Source organism: Acomys minous (assembly GCF_964271855.1).
Source record: "Acomys minous genome assembly, chromosome: 17".
Taxonomy (NCBI): Eukaryota; Metazoa; Chordata; class Mammalia; order Rodentia; family Muridae; genus Acomys; species Acomys minous.
The window spans coordinates 47,885,929-47,903,317 of record NC_140500.1 but is presented as its reverse complement, the minus strand read 5'-3'; the positions used below and the strand labels follow the sequence as shown (position 1 = coordinate 47,903,317).

Here is a 17,389-nt window from a genome sequence, read left to right as displayed (position 1 = left end):
CATCAGATCTTGAGCTGGTAGCTAGTGCTGGTATGAGTTGATGGGTACTACAACCATGTCACGTCCAGAGGATACAATTTCACAGCATCACTCCTCATCCTTCAGCTCATACATTCTTTTCCCCCATTTTTCTACAATCTTCTCTTGAATGGAATGAAATAGATGTCTCACTTAGAACTGAACATTCAATAATCAATTAGTCTCATCACGTTGGCCAGTCACAAAGCTCTTCATTGATCATTGCTTACTGCAACAAGCTTCTCTAACTTATGGGAATGACAGTAGCTACACTTAATTAAAAGGGGCAAGTTCCTCTCCGGAATGATGCCATGGATCTTTTTTTCCTTGGGGTGCTATGTAATTGCCCAGATAGAGACATCTTTCTCAGGTAGCAGTTGAAAGAGTTGGTTAAGCCATTTGGTTAGAAGGAACATACATATGCTCACCTAGGTCATTTAAATGGGGAGTGGATATGTACTGAGAATTTTACCAAGGTTAGTGAGTGGTAACAGGTGACAAATCTGGAGGCTTCAGAAACTTCTGGAGGTTTTAGTCCATTGGGGGTTCAATTGTTCTCTGACCGTTTGAATTCTGTGAATGGATGCATTTGTCCAGGCGCCCCTGGGGAATTGTGCCTCAACTACAGAAGCAATCTTCTCATCACGAGACAGTGGCAGATGTAATTTTATAAAAGTCCAGGCAAAATCCGGGCACCATGGAATCACTGAAATAACAAAACCCAGAATGACCTGCTGCATTCCTTTCTGCTTTATGAGTTACACTTGTTGTTAATTGATTAATTTCTGTCAGTCAGACACATTCTCGTTCTTTCTAAGTAAATAATTTATACTAATTAATATAATATATATGATTATAAGAATGCATTGGGCAAGACACATCCATAAGGGATTCATAGATCTTGAAGGTTAGCTAGAAACAGTTCATATTATTGCTGGGTGGACTTTCACCATAGAGCACCAATTCCATATTCTCCAATGTATATCATTGCTGTGCCTTAGTTCTCCATGTTCTCCTTAGAAGACCATTGATACTTTCAGTTTTCTTGTTCAATACATAGGATATTCAGAAAAACAATAAACTCCTTATGTTTGTGTATAGTTCCTGGGGCAGGACCAAGGCAGAAGGGTGTGTTGATAGAAGATGTTTCCCCTTAGGGACCACCTCTTGCTTAACCACCAGGGAGGATGCATGTATGATAGGGAAATTATTAAAATGTCTCTCATTATGGTGGGTCATGGACTATGGAGGAAGAATAATGGTATCAATCACATATGTGTTTTATTTTAATCCCTTAGAGGAACAAGGATGAGGGTCTTGCTGTTTCCCCAGACTGATGAAGAATAGAAACATACTTTGTGTTAGTCGGCACACGGGCATTCTGAGTGTCAGTAATAGAACCTAATTGGAGATTCTTATGTCTGTCTTGATGCCCAGGGAAAGGTAACTGTACAGGGCTTTGAGAAGTATTCCACGTGTGTCTGGTAGTAAAGCAGAAGCAAGAGGAGGTATAAATGTCAATTCCTATGAGTGACTTGGGGGAGGAAAAGTCAGTCCCTCTCCTGGTCTCTCAGGTAGTGCCACGCAAGATGTTACCAGGAGAGACGCCCTGTCTGTTCTAGGTAAGACCAGGAAAGGACATGAGGAGAGAAGTTTCTCTGTTTAGTTTTCCCCATGAAATATTTTTCCTCCCCAAATAAGCTTTCAGGGATGGTCCTGATGCTTTTTGGGTTTCTCTTCATCAGAGGGAGCTGAGCCGGCACACTCAGGGCTTGGCTAAGAGTGTGGACTTTGGAGCCAGACATCCCTAGTTCAAGTCTTGACATCAATTCCCTGATCGAGTATTCTGGGTTGCCTCTAAAGTTTTCCCAGATCTTGGTGCTTTTGCCAGAGAACCTGGCATGCTTTAGTTTCCTTTTCTTCAGAAACAGACCTGGAGATAAGAATTCAAGGATTATTTTGCAGACAGTTAGAGGAAATGTATGTTGGAAGTGAGAAAAAGTTGCTAGAAGGGGAGAGAGGCAAGAAACCTGCGTTCTTAAACTAGCTAGTCCTAGAGACTAGACACTGAGACTAAATGTGATATTTTGGAGTAGTCTTAGTCAAGGGTCGGACTGAGGGAGTCCTCATTGACTCTTCTCAGAGAGCAAATGAAATAGTCTTTGGAGCATCTCACTTGTCCTACATTTGGATAAATTATTACCAAGACAACAAGAGAGAAGGTCTCTTTGTGTAGCATGAAATAGAGAGGGCACTGGGCTATGTCCCTTCAGCCTCTGTCATGCCATGCAACAGGACCTCACTGAGTGTTAGAGGACTATAGAGTTTACATCAATAAATGCTTTCCAGAATGATCCATAGAAAGCTCTATCTCTCTGCTGGTGGCCATCTGTGCCATCATTATTGGAGTCCTCTGGATGAGAACCTAATTAAAGAACTGACCTGAATTCAAACCCTGAATGGAAAAGCTTTTCAGGTTCTACACTTCTGTAAATGGCCAGTTCATAATTATTAGGGAGCTTGACATATGGTTCAGTGGCTTATATGCTTACCATGCAATCATGATGACATGAGTTTCTTCTGTCCCAGCACACACACAAATGTAGGGAACAGAGATATGTGCACAACTAAAGGAATGGTCCAGTGAGAGACCCTGTCTCAAACACTATGATAGCGATTTTAAAAGGAGAAAGAGACCCAGTCAACCCTGTCCTCTACATGCACATGCATGGATGAGCACACCCCAGCACATTATTGTGCACAACATGCATATAACACACACGCTTTTAAAAAGATAACAATAATTGTTTTTTTTAAACAGGTTCTATAACCTGTTGCCTCTATTCAGAGTGGCCTTGTAGCATGAAAGCAGCTATGGACAATGTGTCTATAAGTGGATGTGACCCTGGCTCATTGAAAATTCATGAACTGTCAAAGGTTGTCCATCATTGTGTTCAGGAGCCAACGCACCTTCCCTTACGCCTGTAGAACATTTACTAAAAGAGCTTTTAATTCTCAGTAGATAGTATAAAGAGGTGTGAAATGAGCTCTGTGCAACCCTGCCTGGTTTTGAATGTTAGCCTGAAGGTTTCCTGTTGTGGAGGATTTACACAAAATGTTTATTATTTCACCAATATTTGTCTCACCTATAAAGCAAGGCTGATGAATACATCTACTTCATAGGGTCATTTGGAGGATTGCATAGGTTAGTCTATATATTAGGATTGAAGTAATATCTGCCACATTTAGAACTGAATAAATATTTATATTATACCTATTTAGATTCCACTGTTTCTTCTTTCCTCTTTATTAAAAATGAATTGGAATTATTTTCGAGGGAAAACTATAGGACAATTTTTCTAGATGTTTCTTGAGATTCAGATGTGTTACAGATATTTACTAAAATATTTGAATAACCTATAAGAACTGTAGGGCTCAAATCAAAGGAACATTTGACAATTTTAGAGGCTTTGTGGGCTGTACTAACCATGAAAAAGGGAGATACTGGCATGCCATGAGTAGAAGCCAATGATGCTCGCTCCTGTGGCAGAATTTACCTGGTTTAAACTGGCATTAGTTCCAGGCTGAGGCCCTAAATTAGATATGTCACTTCTGCACTCTTAACCTCTAATATTTGACACAGTGTATGTCATAATATCACACATGACTTATAAATTATCACTATAATATTTTTTGGCTCATGAGCTTTGAAAAGATGGATGGAAATATTTTGTCAAGATAAGTACATGTATGCATGGAGGATAATTTTTTTCTTTCTTTCTCTTTTGAGTGGCACTATCATTGAACAAAGCTCTATTGGGTGCCTGGTTGTTGAAAAATGTGTAATTTATTTTCTCCTAAATCAAATTTAAACACTGAAGGATTGTTTTGACAATACGAATGATGTCCCTTGCATTCCATATCTTTCTATCAATCTGGGACAATTGAAGCTGACGGCGGACAGCCTCCAAAACCTGGGTCTTTGTTGTGATTTAAAGAAGCCTTTTCACCATAAATTGCAGAGGTGTCTGGCAATGGAAAGTCTGTAAGACTGTTATTCATAACTATTTAACACTCAATAATATGACAGTGGGCCTTTGAAGAGGAATACCCCCATGCAAATGATCTTGCTTCTAAATTTCATCACACTGGAACAATTTCCAATAGCTCTTTCCCATCAAAATCTCACCATGGCCTCTTTCTTTAATTTCTAAATATGGAAATCTTTCAACTTGACAGATAAATTTGCTAGAGAATTTTCAATTAAAAAATGGGTCTACCTGGTAGTTAGGGCGGTCATAGAGCCTAGAGGAGAAGGTACTACCAATGCTTTGTTAAATGGACACAGTGTCAAGCTGCCTTCTAAATTTGCTGTTTGGCAATTTAATGCAAGTATGTGACACATTTGAGTTACTCTCAGCCCTACACCTTTTTTTTTTTAAATCTGTCTCACTTTATGTCAATCTACAATCTTCCCTATCAAGTTTCTTTTCCATATCTTCATGTCTACTGGCTTTGTTCTGAAATACACGGGGTTTAATATGTGTGATAGTTGGTTTGCAACTAACCTTTGGAGTTTGGTGGCCTCACCAGTAGGTTATACAACTCAAGATAATGACTCCCCTTTCTCAGAATCTAGCCATAACCAATAGCTCAGCAGGGAGGGTAGGACCTCATGAGCCCAGCCCCCATCCATGACTAATTGTTTCAAATGGCCAGTCTTATACAGAGTCAGTCAGTGCTGCTAACTTCAGCATCCCAAGTTTGTAGTTCCAATTACTGTGCAATGCCTAGAGGATTGCAGTACACAGTCTGTCCCCATGTCTTCAGGCTCTTGATTCTGTCCCCCCTACCATAGTCGGTGTTGATCAGGGAAGACTCATCTTGCAGAGGGCAAAGACTCACAAACGGTCAGAATGTAGTGATTAAATAAGCATGGGGTGATCATCTCTAGATAAGATGTCTTTATTGTCTCTTCTAAGGCTCATGAATCATCATTTTAAAAGGGGGGGAGGTAGAAGATGAGTGCCAGAAAATGGAGATAAGTGCTGAGGAACACTGTCTGCTGAGCACAGCATCGCCAAGGTGCCCAGGAATTCACAGTAGCTGTGTGCACCTAAACAGATTGGGTCCGTTACCATTTCAGCATGCAGTGGGATTATAGGCAGTTATAGGTGCTGGCGGAGGGGTTGTCATTTTCTTCAGTGGAATAGCCATTGACAAGTTGCCTACAGTCTAGTAAAGAAGCCCCCGACTCATGCTTATCCAAACAACCATAATTAAACTCAGTAGCATACACTCACTGTCCCCCTCCCACAAACACAGGGCATCAAAGTACAAGGGGAAAGAAGAAAACTTTCAGATGGACATGAAGGGGCAAAATATATATATATATATTTTTCCTTGTGAAGCCCTGGCTGTCCTAGACCCGCTTTGTAGACCAGGCTGGCCTTGAACTCACAGCAATCTGCCCGCCTCTGCCTCCCGAGTGCTGGGATTAAAGGCATGTGCCACCACACCCAGCCTGCTAAGTCTTTTCTTAATGACCTTAGCTTACACCTGACCATCAGCAGGCTCCTATGGGTACTGTGAGACCTATGTGCTTATTACCATTTCCACCTTCCTGCTGCCCATGTGAAAAAGTTGTGATGATTAAAGGAGGCTATCCTCTGAGAAGACGCACACTACAACCAAGGCGTGAGGTTTTGATTGGAGGCCTTGCGCAGTTCCCAGCCTGTACACTCTTACAAGGCATGTTTGAAAGCTTCGCTCTAGTCAGCTTTGACTTCTGGATTTATACCTAGTTTGGTCAACTCCGTTTGTCTTACCTGCCATTCTGCTTGGTAACTTACTCATCTGTAATTCCCACTGCGTTCCTGACACAACACTGAACCATATAAATGTTCCTATCTGGTTCACTTTTTGGATCTTAATCCAGTGTTAATGGCTAATTTTGAAAAGTACTTATGACTCACACAGATATAATAAGTGGCTCTCAAAGATTTGATTGCACTTCTAGTGGGATAATAATATTTTACAGTTGGTTTGAATAAAAAAAAACATTGAACTTACAAAGAGTGACACTCTCCATCCGGGAAACTTGCTTTTGTTTCACAAACAGAAACCATTTGTCTCACTTTGGATAGGAGACATTTATGTCACCAGCACCACCTACCACTTATTTTCTCCTTGGTGATACGAACTGGTGAAAGGGTGGCAGAATACATACACACCGATGGAATCAGAATGGCTCTAGAACAGAGTTTCTCAACCTGTGGGTTGAAACCCTTTTGGGGGTCAAAGGACCCTTTCCTAAAGGCTGCTTAAGACCGTTGGGAAGCACAGATCTTTACATTACGATTCATAGCAGTAGCAAAATTACTGTTAGGAAGTACAATGAAAGTAACTTTATGGTTGGGGGCACCACGACATGAGGAGCTGTATTAAAAGGCTATAGCATTAGGATGGTTGAGAACCACTGCTCTGGAGGGTCAGTTATATGCTATCATACCCCACAGTAGCTATTCCTGGTCTGGCCCAAAGCCTCTGAGATTTTTTTTAGCACTAGCAGAGACAGCCACTGAAGATAGGCTGAAAGTGAGGATAAACACACTGTGGTTTGGAAGAGGGTGGTCCTAGTAAGAAAACTTCTAAGTCACCATGTCAAGGTGAATCCTACGATAAATTCTTTAAAATGTCATTCTCCTGAGGGAGCATATACAGGGGGAGGTAATCCCCCTCAGGAACAGTCATAGGGGAGGGGAATAAGGGGAAAATGGGAGGGAGGGAAGAATGGGAGGATACAAGGGATGGAATAACCATTGAGATGTAACAAGAATAAATTAATAAAAAAAATTATTGACCTATAAAAAATGTGATTCTCCGCATAGATAGACCACTTAATTTTTTAAAGAAATGTCTTATAGTTAATTTAGTAAAAAATAAATATTAAAATAAAATTTAAAACCTTTTTATTTGAATGTATTTTGCATGTTAGGCAGCTCTTAAAGAGGTAGAGCACTCACTCCACACACCACGGAACACTGAAGTTTTCGTTGGCCTTAGTTGAGCTTAGGACAGTTTCGTTATATGGAAGTTCTTAGGGTGTCATAAGCAAAAAGGTGAAAACTACGTTTGAGGGGCAGAGCAAAAATAGCAAGAAGTTGGTAAGCTCCTCAGTGGATTTTGCATGTTCAGGCATCCATTTTTTGCAGTAAAATTTTGTGTAGTTCATCTGCATCCTTACTTGTTCTCACCCGAATTAGCATGGTGACCTCGATGGTGGTGTTCATCTCATCAAGCGGTGGATTGGGTTCACAGATGAAGAGGATGTTATTTTTCCCCATTCGGGTACACGGCATATTGGGCGGCATCAGAATGTTCAGGAGTACGCTGCCTAACTTGGTACCTTGCACTAAGAGCCGCGTCTTCTGATTCGCTGTGGATTTTAAATACAGCGTGCCTACACCTTTTTCTTTAAATTCATTGTCTTTCTGGTAAAATAGTTTACACTTTTTGGAGTAGAAAGTGCTCTCCTCCTCCTCTTCAACAAGGACCACCTCGGGCGGCTCATCCCCTTTGCCTTTGCACTCATCACTGCTGCCTTGTGCTGGACTCCGCAGAGCTTTCGCAGATACTCGTTTCCTCTGGGTGGTACGTTTACCAGTTAACCTGGAGTTTCTGGTGGACGATGAAGCGTTCATAGAACCAGAGCTAAAGGATGCCCACACTGAGCTTTCAGTGTTCTTGCCAAAGCTACTTGCCGAGCCACTTACTGCTCCTTGTAGAGGAGCATCTGCTTTCCTTTCAGACATAAACTCTGTCTTTTCGGGTGTGACCAACTCTGGTTGTAGGTTAGCGCCAGTAACTAAGGAAGCGGGCTGTGTCCCGACCAAGCCCCTGTTGGGCTCGCTTTCAGACAGAAAGCAGAAGCTGCTGTGGAACTGCTTTTCGATGGCAGCTAAGTATTTCTCATACTGTTTAAACACAGGCGTCAGATCACAGAACGGATTTGCGTTCACGTGCTTCGCTATCCAGTCTCGGACGGAGCAGTTCAGGCCAGTCAACTGCCTGTGGTAGACGCTACCAGCGAAGGCTTGACTGAAAGCAAGGCGGGGAGGGACAGGAATCTGACTGTGGCCGTAAGTTTGAGGATCCAAGACCTGTTCATGGTCCAAAGGGGTGGGACCATTTGCAGTTACAGAACCCAAGGCTGCCTCAGGCTCTGCTGTGGCCCTGGCTGTGTTCTTCCTGGTTCTTGATCCTTCCAGAGGCTTCTTTCCAGGGCTTTCTCCTCCCCTTTTCCTCCCTCGGGCAGTCCCTCTACCGTTGGTCTGGAGTTGGCCGTTTCTCCGTTTGGCTCTCTTTATGGTTCTATTCTTGAGGACATCCTCGCTGGCCAGTGAGAATGTTCCCGCCTCTTCAGCGTCTTCAGGCCAGTTGTTGGCGGTCACTTCCTTCTTGGCATTTTTTTTGGCCATGTATTTTTTTTTTCACTCTCCCTCAGCGTCCCCTCAGCTCTCCGTGGGTCCTAGGAGCTGTCTCTATTGGGCGCCTGGAGGGATTTGGTAGTCAGCAAGTTTGGCGTCTCCAAAAACTCTTCATGATCATCCTCTGTGGCCCGCACTCAGCGGAGGGACGTCTAGGCCTGACACCACTTGGGGAACGGCGACAGCACGGCGCGCTCCAGTCTGGAATCTTAGAGCCATTTAAAATTTAACGGATTTTACTGAGGGCCTCGCTCTGACTGCCTGAGAAACGTGGATATCCAGAAGCAAAACAAGCAAAACCTACTATGTCTTTTTCTGATAGGAATTAAAACATCACATCTGTCTTCGGGATGCTTTGCCTTCCTGTATTTCTCTTCCTTATCTTTTTTGTCCATCTTTAAGGTACATGTAGTGATCTTCCGCTTTACCAAGGCAATAGGTTCCAGGCCCCTAGTGAATGCCTGTCACTGTAGATATCACCGAACTAAGTTTGTGTACATATGTATGTGTCTATGCATGCATGTATATGCATAGCACGTATGGCAAGTATGAGCCACGGTTACTACTATGTATATATACCCTTTAAAGGTAGTTTTTAAAAATAGGTTTATAACACCAATAGCAATAATAAAGTACTTTAACAAGGTTATTTGAAACTTATCTGGTGTTTATTTCTAGAATTTTCCATTTAATATTTTCATACCACAGTTAGCTGCTTGTAACTGAAACCATTGAAGGTAGAATTGCATTTTATAGAGAACTGCTGGAGTTCCTCTCCTTTCAAGATGGTATCTGCCTTTGCTATTTATTGTGTGATATTTCATTTCTTCATAATTTGTATGATATAGATTCACTCAATTTATCAGTCAGGCTTCTAGCAAAGCAGAGTACCTCAAATAATAAAATCACTATAAAATACATTTGTATTTTTAGAAGCCTCAAAATAGCCATTAGAAATACCTCATTTTATCTGGATTCTCTCTAACTTATTTGGTAGTCAAACCAACATAATTATACCAGAGATTAGTAAACCATGCCTTGTGGCCTGGCATGTATTTACAAATAAAATTTTATTGAAATGCATCTATATTCATTATATATTGTCCACAGCTGCTTTTATACAATGGTGGAGATAAATAGTTATGACAGACACTGAGTTCCCTATGAAACCTAAACTATTTGTCATTTATCATTTTACAGGCAAAGTTTGCCACCCCGGTGAGTTATGGAAGTGGTTAGCATTAATGTTATTTGCTTTCATTCATTTATTCAGCAAATATTTAATGTAGCTACTAAAGTCCAGATTCTGCCCCCCCCCCAAAAAAAATCTGCCTGTGAACTGCTACTTATCTAAAGTATTAAGATCCTCAAATTCTTTAGTGTGTTCCTTTTCTTTTTCATTTTTGGTGATGATAAAGGATACTCCTAAATCTTAGTGTTGAGAATTTTATCTCTGTGTCTTGGGCTGGCCTATCCTGCAAGCCTACCCCCAGGCAAAGATTTGAGTTCCAGAACTTTCACTGGTGGAAAACAAAACATCACACAAACATAATCTCAGGGATACAGAGGGATGGAAAGGGAGGCAGTTGGCTCACTGACAAGCCACCGATCATCCTTGGTGACAAGGTTATGACCTCCATGGGCAAAGTCTAGGAGATGGCCCATCTGGTGGGCAGAAAGCGGATATTTATTCTGACTATGAATGTCAGTTGAAAGCTACTCATGGGGTGAAGAGCAGAACCTGGGAAAGTCCAAGTCTACTGTTCTCTATGTACTCAGCCTCCATAGCAGTAACGTTGCCTTCCCTATATCTTGTTCCCTTTCCCTACCCAAAGGTACACACGTATTAAGACCTATTAGCAAGCACATGTATTAGTTTCAGAGGAATCTGTCCATCTGATTGTGAAATGGCATAATTGAATAATTTATACTTTCTAGAATTGGTACTCTCTTCATCAAGCCATGCTAAAACTTGACCTTGCTTATCAGACCATGGGGTAGACCTTGAGGCCAGCAATATGGTCATCTTCCAAAGCCTTCTCTTGGCTCAAAACTTCAGCTTCGTTCTTAAGTATGAAGAGGTAGCTGTGTTTTTCCTCTATTATGTTAGCTCTCCCCACGTTTCCTTCCCATCTGATCTCCCTTCCATCTGCAAAGATGAGAGTCTTTTCATGTTGTCCTTCAAACCTGCTGGCGTTCTTCCTTGCCTTGAGTTAGTATTCATAGAACTTTCTTCCTGTCTTTTCCTTCTTTCTTCTCATGAGACTTGGCACCATTCTGGGGTTCCATAATCATTCCAATGACACTTACCACTGTATTTCTTAGGTGCCAGAGAGATCACACAAATGACAGTATCCGCTCACTATGCCCCATCCCAGGTTAAATCAGGGAAGAGTGCTGACAATTCTGATGGCATACCATACATGTGTGTCCAAACAGTAAGGGTAGTTTTGTTTGAGTTGGTCAGTTTCAAGCTTCTAAGGTTAATTCTATCCTTAAGCCCGCTGTGTGTGTGTATGTGCGTGTGACGTGTTTGCATGCATGTTTACATGCATCTGGGAGTGCATTTATGTGAAAGATCAAAGTTGACATCTTGTTCCTACCTGCCTCATTCTCCACATTATTTAGCAAGTCAGGGTTTCTCTGAGCCTCCTGGAGATAATCTATTCTGGCTAGTTTAGCTAGCCAGCTTGCTCTGATCATCCCCTGCTTCTCCCTTGCAAGTGCTGATACTACAAACAGCTGCCATGCCTACTTCAACTTTAAGTCAGTTCTGGAGATCTGATCTCTAGTCTTCAGACTTGCAAGGTAAATATTCTACACATTGAACCCTCTTCTAGGGTCAGTTCTAAAGATGTCTTTCCTGGGGCTTCTGAGATGGCTTAGCAGGTATAAGGGCATTTGCTGCCTAGCCTGATAAAGCTGAGTTCAGTATCATCAGTACCAGAGATACACATGGTAGAAGCAGAGAGAAACTCCTGTAAGTTGTCTCCTGATCTCCAATACATGTGTGTGCAGATACACATATGTGCAAAGTGCAAATTTAATATTTTTAATGTCCTTTTCTAAGACTACTTTGGTTTTTAACTGAAGTGCCTAGTTCATCGTGATTTTCCTAGGACTTTGTCACACAGCAGCACAGAAAGCCCTGTATTCCCAAACAAACAAAAACAAAGCTAAAATCAAACCAAATGAAAGGAAAAAACCCACCAGTTTTAGACAAATTTGGGCTGCTTTTCTTTGTACAATCTTGGTTTGACTTTGATAGTTCACTTTCTTTTATCTCTTTAATTCCAAATATCTTGATGCCATGAGTGGATCCGAAGGTGAAATTTCTCTTGATTGAGAGAAGGACATATTAGTTTGAAACAATGAAGGTAAAACAGCTGGCCCAGAAGACATTAATGTAGCACAGTGAACAGCTTGATCCTATGGGAAAATGAGAACTAGGGAAAAATAAAAATGTCCTTAAATTCCCGGTGCAGAGTGAAGGTGCCTGAGAATTGGCATAGTAATCCTCAAGAGTCCATGGCTAAGAGTTCTTCCTAGACAGCATGAAAATCTAGGTATTTCCAGTCATCTGATCTTGGACAAGGTGACTTGATTTGAGTTCCAGTATGAAAAACAACATGTAGTTCAGAAAGCTCCAGCTGGAATTTTGTAGGGGACACTGGAGGTACTGTGTGGTATGAGAGCATTAAACAGCAGTTTATGATGAGTGCATGAGCTCTTGTTTGTACTCAGATCCACTCCTTGCCCATGGTAAGCTGATTTTGTCACAGCAAGGGAGTTTTTCCATTGGCTATACTTATAATAAGATGCTTAATGATAAATAGGCAAGCCTGGTAATTATTATTTGATTGCAGTGAAGCCACTCTCTCTCTCTAATATCTGTCATAGAATCCTGTTGCCCCTGCCCAACAGTTCTCTTTCTTGAGTGGGGGCACAGAAAGGTTCTTTTGGGGGTCAGAGTCATGTATGTCCTACACCCTACAAAGGGAACCAGGATAGATATGTGCACTCTGTATGTAGATTGTCATGTGAGAGCACAAAGGCTACCTATGGTTCACAGCTCTACTATCTACTTTATGGGCTGATTGCCTTTACTAGCTCTCATAGCCACCAAAGCCAGTCTCCTGCATCAGTACTGGAAAGAGGTGACACTGGGCATCTTCTTTCTCCTCCTATGACTGACAACTTAATTCACTAAGTTGGGGAGAAAATATCAAGTTCACAGTCTCACTTGAACATGGACCTCCACTCATAAAATATGAGAGGATAAAAGAAATTTATTTTTATATTAGAAACAATTCTTTAGGTGTAGTTTTATAACTCCATATTTTCAAGATGTGAGCATTGGGTCTAGCCAAAGGTGTTCCTTCTTCAGCCCCAGAGCAGATCCTGTGAATGTGACATTTTACATGGAAAAGGGGACTTTTCTCATGTGAGTTAGTAAAGAGTCCTGATGAAAGTGGGTGGACTCGGTAGAACAGCGCATCCACTATAGCTCTATCACTGGATGGGTGAGGAGCCATCCAGCATCAGAATGGCAGCGGCAATGACAGAACTGCTGGCCCGGTGATAATTCAAAGGTAGAGGGGAAGCCAGAGACAGCAAGGAGAAGATTCTCACTTGGACCCTTCAGAAAGAATGTAACTCTGACGACGCCTTGATTTTTGTCTCCTAAGGTACATTTTTAATCTAAACTCCAAAACTATGAAATAATCTGTTCATGTTTCAAATTGTCTCGTATACAGCAGTTTCTTGATGATTGTGGTAGTTCAAATGAGAAATCTCTCCCATTGTCTCACACGTTTAAATGCTTGGTCCCTCCTTGGTGGCACTGTTTGAGGAGGCTTAGGAGGTGTGGCCTTGTTGGCAGAAGCATGTCGCTGCAGCGAGGCTTTGAGGGTTTAAAGACTCACTCTATTTTGGAGTTCGCACTTTGTTTCATGGTTTTGGTTTATGATGTGAGCCCTGAGCCTCCTGGCCCTGCTGCCATGGCTTTGTTTCACTTTTGTGGACCCTTAACGCTCTGCAACCATAAGCCTGGATAATGTCTTTGTTTGCTTTGCTCATGGTGTTTTGTCACAGTACTCACAGCGACAGAAAAGTAACTAACGCAGTGGTGTGACCTCATTAAAAATATTCATTCCTACATGTGTCATGCATACTAGAGGCAGCACTGATAACCATTTCTGTGCATAAAGGTGCAATCATAAAGGTACAAGAGCTTGGTGAAATCACAGCCCACAGCTCTATTACATAGTCATGCTGTGACCTTCAGAATTTGTTTAGCAACACTGAGCCTTGTTTAGTCATCTGTAAAATGGGCATTATAATAAATATCTTAGATTGTGAAGAACATCAGCCATGATAATTTGTATACTTTGGTTTTTTAAATTTTTATTTATTTTTTGTTGGTTTTTTTTGGGGGGGATAATTTGTATACATTGTATAACATATTCACAGAGTTCCTGGCATATCATAAAAACTGAAATATGAACTTGCTGCAACAGAGTGCTAACAATCCTTGTTCCTCTGAAGCCTTCACGGTCCACAAAGTGTTGCCACATAAACAGGTATCACCCTTTCTCTGTACTGCCACTGTTGAGGCAGAAAAGACAAATAAATTTAATGTCACAGAATTAGTAAGTAGCAGAGGTGGGATTTGAACTCAGATAGCCTGGCCTTGATTCCTTGTCAAGGAAGGTAGCGAACATGTCTCTAATAATGTAGAACAAAGGACAGATGAGTTATGAGAGCTAAAAGGGAGACTGTACAAGTAGTGCCACTAAAGAGCCCTGGCATCTCTGACAGCATAGGACACTCATTATAGTGGTGTCTCTATTCATGACATCTTCACCCATGGATTCAACTGAGGACTGAACTGTTTGGAAAAAGAGAGCTGCATGTGTACTGAACACGTGTAGACTTTTCTGTTATTATTCTCTAAGCAATACAGTATACTATGTATGTACTATGTATAGTACACTAATGTTATATGCAATTAAGAGGTGGTATATTAACGTATATAGGAATGTATTTGAAGGGTACATCCTAGATTGTGCAGTCATGTACATGAGACTTGAGCATTCAGCACTGTTTGGATGATGGAATATTTGTGTGCAAGATAGCAGATATAAAAAGCCAAACTCAGACAAAAAAGCCCCATGGATAATATTTATCTAGTCTGCAATTTAGCCAAGGGCAAAGCTTAACTAAATGAATTAAAGATTCAGTGAAATAAGAACTTTACTGAAGTATACTAGTTTGATTTACAGACTGTTAGGCGTTCTAAATTCAAGTACCATTAGAGAGTATAATTGCTTGCACTTAGAATGGCGCATAAGCTGAAATTCCTAGGTGTGAGTGAATCTTTCTTGTCAGTAGGGTTATATGGTGTGCTGGTTAGGTTTTGTTACTCTGACACAAAGCAGAGTCATCTGGGTCATAGTGTTTATCAAAGCAACAGAAAGAAAACTAGGGCATAGTGTTTAATGATATAACACTCACTTAGCATCCCCAATATCTAAGTTGATTCCCATCACCAAGACACAGACACAGACACACTCATACACAACACACACACACACACACACACACACATACACAAACACATTGCTGCTCATATCTCAGCAGCACATATATATGTGTGTATATGCATGTGTGTGTGTGTGTGTGTGTGTGTGTATGCTCTTTTAGAATCCTTTTCTTCCTTTATAGGTGTGGCCTTCCTAAGTGGTCAGTGCCTATCTGTCTCCTGGCAGTGACTGTACTCTCCTGTGTCTCAGCACAGTTACAGCAGCCTCATCCACCAAAACTTCATCACTATAGTTTTTATATCAACTGGTTCCATTGTAGAAATCAGACCCTGAGTACACAGTGACTAGTGGAACTTCATTTTGTGACTCCAAGGTATATGATGTTATTTTAGTGTTTATAAATAATTTTAAGGCTATGACATTTGATCTTGAAGAAATAAAGGTAGAATAATATAATTTCAGGCAAAGATACATTAGGGCATGGAAATATTCTAGAACAGCATTTGGCATGTGGGTGCATTGCCAGGAATCTCTACACTGAGGTTAAAAGAAAGCTTATTTGTTCGTGAATGACATCTTCTGGAGCCCCATGAATGTGTCCACTGTGATGTGGGCTCAGTTTCCTGTTGAGCTGTGACTCTTCCTCGTGGATGTCAGGTAGATATGCATTAGGGGAAAGATAAAAGAGTGAAGAGGTGGGCTGGAGAGAGGCTATATAATTTTATTGAGCAATATTTCTCTTTTAAATGGACTCGTGGATAATTCAATTAGCTAGCTTTTGATTGTTCTTTTTAGTGCGTAAGTCCTACATAATGAAAACGTGGCTTCTTTGAATCTCACCATCACAAAGCCATCTTGTTAGGGTGGATGACTTCACTTTGTCTTAGTCACTGTTCTTTTGCTGTAAAGACATAGTGTGACCATAGCAACTCTTATACAAGAAAGCATTTAATTGGGGCCCGCTTACAGTTTCCGAGGCTCAGTCCATTATCCCCACGTCAGGGAACATGGTGGCAGGCAGACATGGTGTTGGAGAAGTAACTAAGAGCTACACCTAATCCACAAAAGTGACAGAGACTGGGCCTGTCATGGGCTTCTGAAATCACAAAGCCCACTCCCAATGACACACTTCCTCCTACAAGGCTACACCCTCTAAACCTTCTAATCTTTTCCCCAGTGACTAAGCATTCAAATATATGAACCCCTGGGGGCCACTCTTACTTGAACCACCACAAACTTGATCCTGCATTGAGCTTGACATAGCTTGTTATCTTTGAGGCAGCCCTCATGTTCCTTTTCAATGTCTCACACTTAACCTTTTCCCCAGCTCCCTACTGAGTGTCACAAGTTTATCTCTCAGATTTGTTTGGACAGAGCCACTCACAGGAAGTGAACTTGCCTTAAACTGAATGGACAGCAGAAACCAACAGCACTGTGAAACACTTCCCTCTGAAAAGTGTCACAGCGGGCCACATAGGAGCCTGCTTGTTTCATCCATGCCATATGTAGTAGAAAGCTCCTTGCAAGGCTATAGAAGAGTCTGTTCTATCCATGCTACAAACAGATGAGGATATTAATAGCAGGCAACAGACTTTGAGAAAGATATCCCTCTCACATCAGAATCTGAATTTTGCATTCTTATTGTGAAAAAGACACGAGTATAATATTTAACAGAAACATGGTGATTGATTTCTTCTTATAGGAAGGATTCCACCCTTAACGTAGTTGGTATGCTTCAGGGAGAGAGGGAAGCAGAAGTCCTACGAAAAAGAACTAGGTTGGCAGGATGGAGCGGGAGTCAGTGTTGGAACATGAGGTCCAAGTAAGTATCACGGTTAGCACTATAGTGTTAGAAAGAGTCTGGGCATCAGAGAGGGTCCTGTTTGTTCATCACCCCACTGGGGGCTCGGTATCATCGGAAGCTTGAAAAAAGTGGATAGAAGCCTGAATAACGGAAGCATTTTACACAGGATATAAGCACTCAGGATTATGCACAGAGTCATGAGAGAATAGATTCCGAAGTAGAGCAGGTTTGTGAATGAAGAATAGAGCTAGCTGCCAATAAAGGTCTATTTAGAGAATCCAGGTGAGGCCTCTTCTTTTTGAGAGTGAAATAATTTCATTTCCAGGAAGGTCCTCCGGGACAGAGGAGGAAAGTGACTGACTTGCTCTGCCCTTTTGAGTTCTCTGACTATACTTCCTATTCTTCATCAAAGGCAGGGTGTCTCTTCATGGTCACACAAAGAAATGAATTTGAAATAAAAACAATCAGAATTAATTTCCATATGTGAACTTTTTTATTTTCAGGTTTTTTAAATAATAAAGTTCATAAAAACA

At 41.3% G+C, this 17,389-nt stretch overlaps 2 protein-coding genes across 3 annotated transcripts in view; one reads left to right on the top strand and one right to left on the bottom strand.

The window, feature by feature from the left end:
* TAFA1 (TAFA chemokine like family member 1) overlaps positions 1-17,389 on the top strand; it is a 533,282-nt gene that overhangs the window by 46,690 nt on the left and 469,203 nt on the right. The window lies entirely within an intron of this gene.
* Positions 6,979-8,710, bottom strand: LOC311587762 (nuclear pore complex protein Nup50-like). The gene has a single exon (XM_084764928.1). The coding sequence runs from the start codon at positions 8,496-8,498 to the stop codon at positions 7,212-7,214; it is 1,287 nt and encodes a 428-aa protein (XP_084621054.1). The 5' UTR covers positions 8,499-8,710; the 3' UTR covers positions 6,979-7,211.

Excerpts from the sequence above, each read along its gene's own strand:
- LOC311587762 (XM_084764928.1), bottom strand. The coding sequence starts at position 8,498 with ATGGCCAAAAAAAATGCCAAGAAGGAAGTGACCGCCAACAACTGGCCT.